Here is a 14022-nt window from a genome sequence, read left to right as displayed (position 1 = left end):
AACTCTTTCATGAGTGTTTCATAACCCTTCCAAGTGAGACTCGAAGGATGAAACTGCATTGCAAAGGGGCTGATTTTGAAGGGGAAAGAAGAGAGGGGAGAATTCTCAAAGGAAGAACCATCCAGCCTAACTTGAAAGAATTTTCACCAAATACACCAGCCATGATGTGAACCAGATCATCAGCTTTCCTGATGTTAAAGAGATTCTTTAATTTATATGAAATCTTCCCTTAAAGGGGCCTTTTCTTTAAGATAGTGACATCACATTCACGAGGTAGAAAAATCAAGGCAGCCTAGAGTAAATAAGTTGTTACGGCACATTTCTTATCTTTTGTTTATACCACAAAAGCACAGAAAGACTGTCTTAAAATACAAGTGCATTCCGACACAGCTTGCTTTTAGCACTGAAAGAGAAACAGTGTTTGAGTTTAACAAACTTTTATACAAAATGCACATTTCATTAGGTAAACAATGAGGATTTTAACTGGATTGCTACTTTTTTCTGCTTTTATTGTTTCATTTTAATAAATCTTAAGCTTTAGATAAGTCATTGATAAAAATAGATATTGGTCATTTAATGATTAGAGATTAGTGCTCACGTATTCAGTTGAAATTAAGACCAATTCCAAAAAGTTACAGTCTTGTGAGAAATAGCAGTTCTGCTGAGACGTGTCCTGATATTCACTTACTTCTCCCACAATCAGGGAAATAAAGGTCAATATCTACTTCCTATTTTCTACAATGTATACAACAAAAAAAAAAGTCACTTACTGGCATTTTCAATGGTAACCTTGGTGGCAAGTCTGAAATAAATTCTTCAAATCTGATAAGCTCATGAGCATGATGCAAGAGTGCTTCAGAAGCTTGGTTCTTATGTACCAAGATTATCTGGAAACCATGCCGGTGTCTCAGGTCACTGAGTTCCAAAGCAAAGTTTACATCAGCTGAAACAGACACACACACACACACCCCGGCAAATATTAGTGGTTAAAAAGACTACTTTAAAAAGCTCTGTCACCAAAACATCAACAAAAAAACCTTCCAGGGAAAGAATAGCAATGGCAAACATTCATGGCAGAGATTTAATCAGCAGTTAGTATTTAAGAAATTTAGGAATCAAGGTTTTATTTTCAAATAGTAGCATTAAAAATCTAATCAGGAGGAGTTAAACTGGTACTGTATGTTTCTGTAACATTTGTTTTTGCTTAAAATGGAATATTATAGCCTTAAGTGAAACCCAATGCAGTACATATCATACAGTTCATTAAATACTTGTGACTGTAAATTTAAGTGTGTATATTGTATTATTCTCCTATAATAGTGAAGCATTAAACATATCTGCATTCATTATGCTCAAAGTTTAGAGAAAAGGAGTACTTGTGGCACCTTAGAGACGAACCAATTTATTTGAGCATAAGCTTTCGTGAGCTACAGAGTGAGCTGTAGCTCACGAAAGCTTATGCTCAAATAAATTGGTTCGTCTCTAAAGCTGCCACAAGTACTCCTTTTCTTTTTGCGAATACAGACTAACACGGCTGCTACTCTGAAAGTTTAGAGAGTTTTCATAGAGACAAGTACTCAATATAATAAAATTTATCTGAAGTTGGCACTTAAGCCTCCTACTGACTGACACCATTATTATTAAGAGCAGTCTATGATAGTCAACGTGATGTGGCAAATAAGTTTCCACCCTGGTTTAACAGAAGCACTAAACAGTAATATTCATTTTCTTATAGTTAAGTTTACTGTTCTATCAGCATCACTGGAACTCATCATGAATTCTCACTTGAGCACTTTGCTTAAAATAGCATGGATTCTAAACAACTTGGGGGAAAGAACACTCAGTGTAATGTCTGAAAGTTTGACTGGAAATTCTCAACAAGATTCTGTTCCCTACATCTTACATAAAACCTTTCACTGTGTTCTTCAATGTGATTAATATTCTTACTTGATACAAGGACCACAGTAGCAGGTGCAGTGTGTGTATCAGCAAATCTTCTAAGACTCTGTCTGAGCTTGTCATCAGCTGCATTCTTTGCTGTGGCATTGATGTGAGCAACAGTCACCTGCAGAATTAAAGGAAGATGCCTTAAGGAAAGAACTGAATGTGAAGACTGCATTAACTGGTAACAAATCTGACAGGTTTTTTAAAAACACATAATAGGGATGAGCCACTGAAAAAAATTGCATAGTTCCATGTATTTTAAGGAGTTAATGCACATTGTATAGATAATGATATAGAGCATACAGTATACAAAAGATATGAACTAGAACAAAGGTTTCCTGGGAGAAAAAAAAAGTTAGAGAAGTTATAAGAACTTCAGAGTGGTTAAAAATTCCTAAGAGATTCCTGTTGAAATAAGCAGACCTAATTAGTTTACCTTGGCGCATCTAACTCTGCCTTTAAAGAGAAAAAAGAAGGTACATGCACTTAAATGTATAAGTGAGGAAATTATAATACAGCAAACAAGACTGTTTTACTATAAACTAGTTTATTCAGAAAAAACCATAGTTCAGTATTGCATCTATATTTTATTGAGATACAGTAAGAGGGTTGTTTATGAAGAGGGAAACACTTTACACCTTGCTTTGAATACCTGAAGTTAAAAACTGTAAAATAGTCATGCATGGGAATTATTGATAAATGATTGTGTGCAGCTGTTATTTTCAACTTATTTTCTGAAAAGAAAACATACACCAATTGCTAAACTATCAGCAGTGCAGTGAACAAAAACAACTTGTCAGAAGGATTGATGGATACACATTTTTGAAAACACAAAAGCAATTGATAAGTGTCAGCCTTCCTGAATATACAGTGCCAATAATCAAAAAAGGAGAATTGAACTACTGTTCTCATAAAAACAAAAGACAGATACAATAAAAACCAAAAAAACCCCCAAAAAACCACTTACATATTTTTGACCATTTTAACAAACCATAAGTCTACCTGTGAAATGGGGTCTCCCCCTTCTTTTTCCCAACACAACATACATAAGGCACTTGCATTAAAAGAAAACAGACATTTAGTCAGTTTAAGTGTCTACTAAATATGTTCCAAGATGAGTGGACAAGATTTACTGAAACTGAACGCTAAAATGCAACTGAAGTGTGAAATATTTAAACTTCAGCATATTGTATTAGTGATCAAAACTTTTGCTAGGTAAACGAAGTTACTACTGAAGATTGTTTAGTATTCATAAGGTAAGCCTTGAAGGGTTAACATTTCACACAAACTGGTAACTGATAAAGGGAACTGACCCTTGGAAATAACCCAGAACTTGAGGGCTAAAGGGGCCTTGGGCTCTGTGTGCGCGCGCACAGACACTGGTGTGTCCATGGTGTCCCGCCGATCACCTCACCCTGAGTGATTGCCCACCCGTAAGGCCAGCCTTGCCCCTGCAAACGGACAACCCCCTGCCCCCATACCATGCCACCCTCACTTCTGCTGACAGTGCTGCCGCCTTCAGAGCTGGGGGCACAGCCAGCAGCTGCCGCTCTCCAGCTGCCCAGCTCTGAAGGCAGCACAGAAGTGTGGCAATGCCATGACCACCCCACCCACCACCATTATAGCCAGATTTCATGGTCTGTGATGCATTTTTCACGGCCATGAATTTGGCAGGGTCTTAATTATAACCCATTCCCTCCACTTAAAAAACCCAATGACAGAAGTCTGGCACTCCCTATCACATCATCTAACCCAATCTAAGCAGGCTAGTTGCCAGCCAAAACACAGAATTTTTGAATGCCCAAACATTACAAAGTAGTAAAGATGGTGACTGTGTATAGTAATTCAGAGAAAAACTTACAAAAGTATTAATGTTTAAAAAATTAAACCAAAGAGATTAGAATGCCACACTTTCAAACGCTTTTTAAGAAGCTTTCCCTTAAAATTATGTGGCAATGTGGAGTAAAGGAGTCCCAAACAACACTAACTGTGCTCCAATGTCCCTTCCACCCAGTGCACCCTTTCTCCATTTAGGAAAGGTTCATATCAGCAACAAGTTTCAGTTGACCTTGTGGGTTGACCGGTCATCTGAGTTGGTGATTTAGCTGCAAATTCTGTGAACTGTGCTAGAAATGTTTCTTAAATTACCAAATGAAACAAAGATTCTCCCAAAAACAAAAGATTGTTCCACAGGTAATGAAGTGCATCTTAAACAAACAACAACAAACACACACACACACACACACACACCACATTTGAGGAGGTAGCCGTCATGTCTATTTTTTCTTAAGAAAATTAATGCATGTATAAATTCAGCTAAAATTGTAACTTCTATCTTCCCCAGTGAAACTGTTTTAATTAAAAAAAGACTTGCTTCTGTTCATTAAAGATGATCTGCATTATTTTTTATACAGAATGCCATGAGCAAATAGATTACAACATTTTCATACCTGGCAGTTGTTCAGCTCCTGAATAACTTCTTTATTTTCTTTACTAATGTCACATACACAGATGAATTCTGCCTCCCTGTGACCTTTAAAAAACTTTTCACGAATTCGTTGTACAACTGCTACAGCTGAACGACCAGTGGGAACAGAGCAATTTTCAATATCCCAAAAGACTCCAATTGGGGGCAAGTTCTCCAGCACCTGGCCTGTTATTGCAACTTCTGGAGACCCTGTAGAAATTTAACAAAACAGCCTTTACGTTAAATTGGGAAATGCTGAGACTATATGACACTTTGCTAGTTATAAGCATAAAGGACAAACATATAAAAGATGGGACGTTTCAGATGTTAAAGAACTACAGGCATGGGAAGACAATCATAAAGAAATACAGCTAGGAAACTGATCACATCTGAACACCTCCAAGGTTGTAGTTCTCTGATCTGTAAGGATTCTTCTTCATTTAAAAGAGACATTTGGGGTATGTCTACATAGCAAAAAAACCCATAGCAGTAAGTCTCAGCCCAGGTCTACAACTTGGGTCTACAGCGCTAGAAATAGCCATGTAGACTATCTAAATTGTTTAAATTATATCTGAAGTAACATCACACAGTTAAAAGTTCATAATGAATACTGAATTCGTACTGGAAAAGAAATATTTAAACCGTATTGTTTAAAAAGTTGTGTCAGAGAAAGCATCCAAAACAAAGAAATCTGGATCGGAATGCCAACTCTGGGATAAGTGGTTATCAAGAACCAAGGAACTACGCAGTAAATGCAAGGTTCTCCTATAGGCGAACAAACTAAACTGAAGAACAGATGTGAGGCTTGGAATTTGCTATGGAGTAGGAGGGACAAAGACAAGTTTCTGCTCTTACAGAATGGCCACAGAAAAAGCTGAATCATGTTTACATACATACCCTAACCTACAATAAGCAGAAACCAAAGGCAATGGATGATAAATTAAAGGGACTCTGTACAGATGGTCAGCGATTGGAATGTCCAAAGAAGTGAACATAGAACTGACAGAAAAGAATAAGTGCCAGATAACATGCAAACATCATCTTTTCTGGTGGACTTTTGGTTATGATGTCTGATGAATTATTCTTCCACGGATTTGTCAGAAATCATATCTTGGAAAAAACATAAAACTGGATAAAAAGCCTAAAATGGCTATAGCTATTTGCTTCCCAAGCTGAAATGACACAGCTTCTCACAAGCTGAGCACAAACAGACAAGAACTGAGAGTTGGACTGTCAGCTTGCCAGTCAGCACTCCTACTGGTAACCAAAAGGCTGGGGAAAATCCACGCTACAGAGACTATACTGGCATAACTATTTTGCTATAGCTATGCTAGCATAACCCTGTAGCAGAGATTCAGCCTACACCGATGGAAGGGGGTTTTCTGTCAGCGCAGGAGGAACACCATTTCCCTGAATGATGAAACATTCTTCTGTTGACATAATAGCATTTACACTGGGGGTTTGGCCCGTTTAGCCACATCAGTCAGGGCATTTTTATTTTTTCATACCCCTGAGCAATGAAGCTATGTTGACATTAGTTTTCGGTGTAGGCCAGGCCTAAGTCTCTCAAGCCCGTAAGGGAAGACAACAGCACTACCAGAATAAGATTTGTCATAACACCTAAATTGCAAACTGTCAAATCGAGCTGGAGAACATATTTAGCATACCGCTGTACAAATATCATCAATCATTTTATACAATTGCCAATAGTCTTTTAAAAATTTGCACTATAACAATATAGTAACTATACCAGAAGCACAAATACTAAAATTTTACAAAAATATATGAGTATTTCAAGTATTAAAAGAGGTATCATCAACCTGGTACATAGTCCATTTTGGAAAAGTAGGTTAAGGTAAGTTTCTGGTATTACACCTAATCTAAATACACTCCAATGTTTCACAATTAAGTTTTCCTTAAAAAGAAAGAAACCGCCCCCCACAATGTTTTCTTTCCTTATACTGCTATGCAAAAGGTCCACACAAACAATATGGAAAAACTAACTATACAGTAGAAAACAGTAAATACAGAGAACTGTCAAATGAACAAAAAAATTTTTTTTTCCATTTAGTCTTTTTCATAAGAAATATCTTCAGAGAGACATGCAGTTTTTAAGATAACCTTTTAACTTTCAATGGTATTTTAAGAAGTGCATCCATTAAATCAAATAAATGTGTCTTACCATATTTTTGTGGTGATTTGCCCAGGCTACTTGCCAGTAATAAACTTGTCTCTTTTCTTGTTCCTTTGGTTCCACAGCCATTACACATTGGGATAGATATGGGTGCCGTCTGCGTATTAGGAGGGGGAATATTTGGCCAGATTTTAGCAGCATCAATTAAGCTATTTCTGGTTGGCTGTTGGAGCAATTTTTTTTCAAAACACCAATTAGTTTAATGTACAATATTATGCATTAATTTAAGCTAGAACATTTTGTATTATTTTTACTCTTCATGTCAATGACAAAACAACCTTCCAATGGACTGGGAGTATAGATGTTAATCTGGAAACTAATCCATAGTAATATTAACTGATTGAATGAAGCGTGCTCATCTCACAGACTTTCTTCCCTTATGTATTCAGACCTAACTTTCAAAAAGCCACTAGTGATTTTGAGTGCCCTTCTCAACATATTAAAGGGGCACTCTTTTCGGAAAGTGCTAATCACCTACCCTCTGGCAAAAAAAACCACCACCAAAATGCCCAGGTGCCTTTAAAAAAATTTCAAATTGAGCATACAACATGGAGGCACCCAAAAATCACTCACCCTTTTTAAAATCTTAGCCTCATTGTTTAGTTCTGTGAAGTGATTTTCTATGTACAGTTCTACATTAAAAACAGACCAAACTTGAAAACCCAAATTACATTTTCAACGATGCCTGGCATTACAAGATGTAGAATACATTTAACTATACTTCACTTCTGATCTTCTGTTGAAATTTAAACTGATTTTAAATTTGAAGGTAGTTAAATTAAGTGTACTAAATTGGTACTGAAGCATAAAAATAAATTATAGATTAGAAAGGCTGATCTTAATGCTCAAAAAAAAGCTTTCCCAACTCATGAGATGGATCTATCTTGATCAGTTGCTCATGCTGCATACAGATTATCTGCATGTAATCCTTCATAGAATCACTACTAATGGAGTGTTTTATCTGGAGCTGTCAGAACAGGTGAGCAGCACCTTTCAGAACTAGAAAAGATTCTATTCAATTAATAAATAATCTCAGATACCCTTCAATAGTGTGATAACCTGCTTTATCTTCCTGAAATTGAATGCTACCTCCATGAATCTCCCACCTTCACATTAAGAGCAGGCTTCTGATACCATGGCCCTTAAACTACGTATTAACATCAACTAGATAATTCAAACTATAGGCCACCATAACTATTTTGTCTCCCAGTTAACATTCATTATTTAAGCATTTACAACATATAGCACTTTAAGAAGAAATGTGAAATGTACAAACCTTGCTTAAACATTCATTACAGTAGTGAGAGCCCTTTAAACAGACCGAAGGTGCCACATTTAGGTGCAAAGAGTTGGTGCATACACGTGATGTTAGCTCCGACTGTGTAATATGCTCCTCCAAGTGCCCTGTAGCCCCACTTGTAAATTCGGAACAGGGAAAATAGCCAGAAGATGTGCAGCTCTGAAGGGCTGGAAATTGATGCAGTTTGTGCACGCTACCATGACAGGACTGGAAATGGAGTTTTCCACAACATGGCAGATGTTGACAGGAAGATACATTATTTTCTATGCACATGCTGGGGAAGTCACTTGCAATGCCTGACAAACTGCTTCTAGCTGGAGCATTCTTGAGCGAAGATGCAGACTGACAAGCAAACCCTGACCCTACTTGACAAGTAATTGTCCCAGTGCTTTGAGAGTCTAATATTGTGCCAGGATGAATCAAGCTACCACCACCACCACCACCAAAATGCATCTTAGGAGTACAAGAGGAGTCAGATCCATGAGCACAGCAGCTTACTTTGGGGCTAGGTGAAAGCTGTATTTGCTGTTGCTGAAGAGAATGAACATCAGGAAGTGGTACTGCTGGAAAGAGTTTAGAGCCAGCATGAAGAGGAGATGAAGCATCCTTCAATTCCACAACAGCTTTCTTGTTCTCCATGTAATCTTTCTGGAAAAAATAAGCCACATAGTTACATTCAGGGGCATCTCTCATGTATGAGCTAGTAGTTTATAGTTTAAAAAAAAAATTATATATACATATATACACACACACACACCAGTTACAATTCTGAAAGTGACAGGAGCCAGGAAATTGTAACAATCAAGAGGACCATCATTCCACCAGCTGCACGTGCCGAAATCCATACAACTCATATATAAATTGCATGCACAAAACTAATGGGATGAATGTTGTATAGTTTTGATATTTCCCCAAAATCTTGGAGATAAAAAGATAGTGGCTGAGGTCAGCTACTACGTTGGAGGTGGAGAAGGAAGTTAAGACAATTATTACAGATATTCTGAAATTGCAAAGAAAGCAGGCAAGTAATGTCACAGTGATATACAACCACTTCTGTAATGGTAAATTCTAGCTGACTGGACAGTAGAGATAACAAAAAAATTGATAAAGGTAACAGGAACATATAGAATTTACTTAGGCTTTGGATCAAGTCCCTCTGAAAAGGCTATTAAAGAAGACTGGTAGCCATGAGGTGAAAGATGAATACCTTAAAAGGACAAAAAACAGATAGAAGACAAAGTATGAACGCAAACATAACACAAAGCAGCAATTTTCAACATACAGATGTTGAATGCCCCTGGTATTAATAAGACTGATTTTTGATATACTTAATATTATGGAGGCTGGGTGATGAACAGTAGTTCTGAACCCCAAGCCACTATAGCAAGATGCATTATAAAGGACAGACACACGGTGTAAGAACTGCTGACATTCCATGTTTAGGTTAGCCAAGACTGGATAAGGTACGGAGCTCTACAAGAGATTATCAAAATTAGCAGCCATTGGTTCTGAGAAGATCAGTTGGGTATTCCTATTTACTGTTTCCCATAATACAAGAGCAAGATTAAAAAAAGACAATGTAATATAGATAAAGGGGAATACACTTGCATGCCACATATATTGTGGAACTCACTACTACAAATATTCGGGCAAATATCTTGGCAGTATTTGTAAAGGATTAGTTTCTAAAATCTAAATGGAGTTTGAGGAATTTCTCCCCCCCGCAGAGCCCTAGATGATTTGTAACCTGGGTACTCAAGTCTGCCCCCTTCATGTGATTCCACCTCTGTTGCAAACAAACAGCCATTTCCATAAGGTGTCATCAACCCTAGATTTTACTCTCCCATCTTGGCAAATTTGTTGGAAGTTCAGGACCAGGCTCATCTATTTCCCCCGTGTTTTACTGACAGGTAGATTGAACATCTATATGGTGGCTGGATAATTAATGTTATTTTAGTGGGTTAGACATTTATAAGATCATCGTGCAGTTATAGTAATTAATATAAAAACTTAAGACCATCTTTATGATTCAGGGCATAAGTTGATAACCTGTGGAAGTCGGGAAGAACCCCCCCACATGGTATAATATGACAATTTGGTGTACTCCTCTGTTCCAGTGTATCAGTTATGTTCTTAGTATACCAAAGTATTACCGGTTTTGCACTGAAAGGCGAAGTCTGTTCAGTGGTAGAAAAGCAATTAGAGAATTTCCAGAGCCATGGTTTAGCATCATTATCTTGTCGTTGAACCCATCCAAATGATCTACTGCAGAGATTCTCCGTTCTGTTTCCTTCCATCATACAGCCATACAGAATAGTTCAACATTCTTTTATCCCTCCTTTCTTTCATTCTTCCCACCTGTTAAAGTTGTGCATATTTTAAATATTAATACTTCAAAACGTAACACAGCCATACTTTTGTCTTGATTATGAACTGCAAAGTTGAAAAGTCAGTAGATCTGCACTATTTGCATTCAACTTAATAAAATGGTTTGAACACAGATTAGACTTATTTCTACAATACGAGTTATTATTGTAGCTTACTCCTGTATCTTAAAATGGGAACCTGAAGCACTGGTAAGTGAACATAAGCAATATATCCATTCATGGTGGCTTCTGTAAATACACAAAACCAGTTAAGCAACGGATATCTAGCAACACTCTGAACAACACATATTGCTACTATAGCCCTGCGCAGGACTATTTTTTTTAATCCCACTCCTGTCCCACAATACACATTCCGCATGGTTTCTTGCATTTTTATCTGGCTCCCAGCTGTAAAATATCTTAGATCCCGCAAATCCCACGAGAGAGACAGATTTCCGCATGCTACTTAACAAAAAGAAAAAAGGGTTGGTTACTATACTTTGTGGTAAAAATTGCTTCTGAATTCCGTGTATATATACACACACACACTCATACACACGTACACATTATATATACACAGAATTATATATACATGAAATTCAGAAACAATTTTTACCACTAAAAGAATAAAACAAATCTTGCTTAAACCACGTAAAAACATACTTTAACTCCTGTTATAATAGGAATCAATTCTCTTTCTATCCCTCGTTTAAAGTATGAAAACCTTTATTTAAAAAAGAAAAAACTTGTTTTACACTGCTGAAATTCTATTTATGACAAACTGACGAGAGATTTAGTGTTTGCCTACAAATTAGTGCAGTCTGGATTTTTTTTGCCTATCCAATTCTGTCCACAACAAAGTACATTTTATCCACTGCCACTATTATGGCATCCCAGTCCCGCTGTAGGGCTCTAATTGCTATGTCCGCAATCCAGGAGCTAGAGTTTCATGACAGAAAGTCCAACGGGAGAGCACAAAGAGTGAGTGCAATGTAATGAAAAAAATGAGAGAATACAAACCATGCAATTTAAGTACTCAGGATTTATACAGAGCTTTACCTAAGGAAAGCTCTTTTACTAATCCTCAGCACACACGGAGGTATGTAAACCTTACTGCTGTTTCACAGAGTCACAAAGACGCTAAACAACTTGTCCAACACCTCACAGCAAATTATTAGAAGAGCTAATAATGAGAAATGCAGACTTCCCGACTTCACAGCCATTATTCTATTCAACAGAAACCATGCTGCCTCTGCTCTTTAGTTACATTTTTGAAAGTTTAGCCCTGAATAGGAGAACTGGTCTTTATTCCATGTTAAAGCTATCCAGATTTGACAATAAAACTATATGAACTCTACTCTGAACTGTACTCTGACATTTGTCCTCTTCAAAATTAGATCACGTGTATTAAATCTTGAAACCTTGGTCTGTTTCTTTTAAGAGGACATTCGATTTAATAACAATTTTCAAATAAACGTATTGATCCCTTATTATAACATTCAAAATTATTAAAACAAAAGGATTTTAAAAGTCTGATTTCTTTTAAACTCTTTTGTGTTTACTTTTCCTTCCCCCCTCTGTTTTGCTTTTTTAATAGCGATTCTCGAGGCAGTGTCTCTTCTGGGCTCACGCTTTTAGTTCACACGCTACAGGGGAACGCTTACATCCAAACGAAAGCCTGGTTTAATTTGAGCGCGTCTTGAAGAGCAATCCAGAAAAACTGCCGAGGGTTTATCTGGGAAATGGGCTCCCACTGAGCCCCGCCCGGGCACATGGCCAGGCGACAAAGGATGAAAACACACGTTTAAACCCGCGTGGGCAAGCGCCTAAGGGAAAGGGGTCGCAGTTCGGGGGCGCACACAGGGCAGCAAGATTTGGCGGCTCAGGAAGCGAGCGCAAAGCGACCCCCCCCCCCCCCCACGGCACTCCGGGGACCTTATCCCGCCCGAGAAAGGGTCAGAGCCTCCCGCCCCTAGGACCCCGCACCCCCGTTGCTCCCACACAGGCAGGCTCCCCCAACGATGCCAAGTAGCGCCGGGCTTGGTTAGGAGGGGGCCGCAACCGGAGACACGGGAAGCCGCCGGTGCTCAGCCCTCTCCTAGCCCAGGACTGCGCACCACCCTCCCGCTGGGCTTTCCCCAGGCCCGACGCCCGATCCCTTTGAGGCCTAGGCCCCCAGCCTGACTCCGCACCCAGGCTCTCTCCCGCCACCCGGAGCGGGCCCGGCGTCCCGGCCCGCCTGCGCGACTCCCCCTCCGTCACCTGGGCCGCTCTCGCCGCCTCTGTCTCGCTCGCTCTTCACATCCCGGCTCCCCCAGCCCCACACACCCCCTTTGCTTTGCTCCCCCCTCCTCTCCGCAGCTTCCGCCCCCAAACGCAACACCCAGTGCCGGAAATGAACTCACTGTCGTAAACCAACTGCTACGGCCGTAACACTCCCCCTCCCCTTCGAGGCTAGAGCGGGGGGAGCCGGAGTGGGTCGGGGAGGGGGAAGACATTTAATCCCCCTCCCAGGATCAGGGCTTGCGTCTCTCGTCAGCCTCACAACTGCGTCACGACAAAAAGGGAGAGACAGAGCCCTCTAGCCTATAGCAATCCTACTAGACCCTAATAAGGGCCCTACGAGGGGAACAGATGTCCCGATTCTTATAGGGACGGTCAGGCTGTTTGGGGCTTTGTCTTCCATAGGTGCCTTTTACCCCCCGTCCCGATTTTTCACACTTGCTATCTTGCTATCTAAGGTGCCACAAGTACTCCTTTTCTACTTGCTATCTGGTCACCTTCGTTCTACACTGGGGGTTGGCTTATGGGGGAGTACCTGGAACAGGCCTCGAAGCAGGGGTACTTGGTAGTTCTCCACCCTTACACCCTCTGGTACTCTACCCCCCCCGGGCGGGAAATGCTCAGGAGGCACCTGGTGTCAGTCAAGCCAGGATGGAGCTCCAGTTCATTCACATTCCTACTGTAGTTTTCATGACACCGTCGTCCAGGAAAGGACACCAGAAAATCATTGTAATTAGGGAGCGTTAAACGTGCATAGCATTTTACAAGACGGCTACACCGCAGTAGTCTCTGCCTTGGGGCAGTTACAAGGGAACTAAGGTCTTGTCTACACTAGGGAGTAGCCTTCATTCAACCGTTGGTTGCCAACAATTGGTGTAACTGTACTGATGTAGAAAAGGCTTCAGATATAGAAATAAAACACAGGGACTGGAAGGTCAGGATAGTGCTGGAGAGATCAGCCTGGGAAAGATTCATGGGAAACACATGTTTTAATGATGGATTAGTAGTGGACAAGAAGTGGGAGGATATTCCTGCACTGCAGGAAAGGAGCAATTAGTACAGTGTTCAGCTGAGCTATTACACATCCACCATACCAGTGTTTCTGGCGTGGCTCCATCAGTTCCTTTTAGAATTTATGCTTTCCTAAAAAAAAAAAAAGCCCTAGACCTCATGGTTGCAAAGAATGCATTGCAAATGATTGAGTCATAAATGGTTTTGAATAATAAAATTCCAAGCCCCCTTTCATTTCAATAGGGTGTAAACTCTGAAACTTAATGATAATAGTTTAAATATCAAAACTGCTAATTAATTTGCTGCTTGCTGTTCAACTGTTGGATTGTGGGAGGAGTTTGAGTAGAGCATCAGGACCTTATCCCACCTGCCCCTAGGAAGGGTCAAAGCCTTCCTCCCCAGTCCCTACGGCCAGGACCCTGCACTTCCATCACCACCCCCATCTTTACTCCATCCC

The 14022-nt window shown here is 39.7% G+C and overlaps 1 protein-coding gene across 4 annotated transcripts in view; it reads right to left on the bottom strand.

Annotated features, from left to right (window-relative positions):
• MARF1 (meiosis regulator and mRNA stability factor 1) overlaps positions 1-12773 on the bottom strand; it is a 35264-nt gene extending 22491 nt beyond the window's left edge. For 2 of the 4 annotated variants that reach the window (XM_077827631.1, XM_077827633.1), the window contains exons 1-7: positions 12534-12579; positions 10059-10263; positions 7882-8553; positions 6594-6768; positions 4395-4621; positions 1948-2065; positions 771-943 (exon numbers count right to left, since the gene is read on the bottom strand). In XM_077827631.1, coding sequence (XP_077683757.1) covers positions 771-943; positions 1948-2065; positions 4395-4621; positions 6594-6768; positions 7882-8553; positions 10059-10205 — 1512 coding nt within the window. In that variant the 5' untranslated portion in view covers positions 10206-10263; positions 12534-12579. Of the gene's footprint in view, positions 1-770; positions 944-1947; positions 2066-4394; positions 4622-6593; positions 6769-7881; positions 8554-10058; positions 10264-12533; positions 12580-12676 lie in introns of those variants that run through there. The other 2 variants (XM_077827632.1, XM_077827634.1) reach the window with 2 other exon arrangements.
• Positions 12774-14022: the final 1249 nt, after the last annotated feature.

Source organism: Eretmochelys imbricata, chromosome 10 (assembly GCF_965152235.1).
Source record: "Eretmochelys imbricata isolate rEreImb1 chromosome 10, rEreImb1.hap1, whole genome shotgun sequence".
In the NCBI taxonomy this organism is placed as follows: Eukaryota; Metazoa; Chordata; order Testudines; family Cheloniidae; genus Eretmochelys; species Eretmochelys imbricata.
Note: the sequence above shows the minus strand (reverse complement) of the source record. Positions and strands in the feature narration are given on the sequence as shown.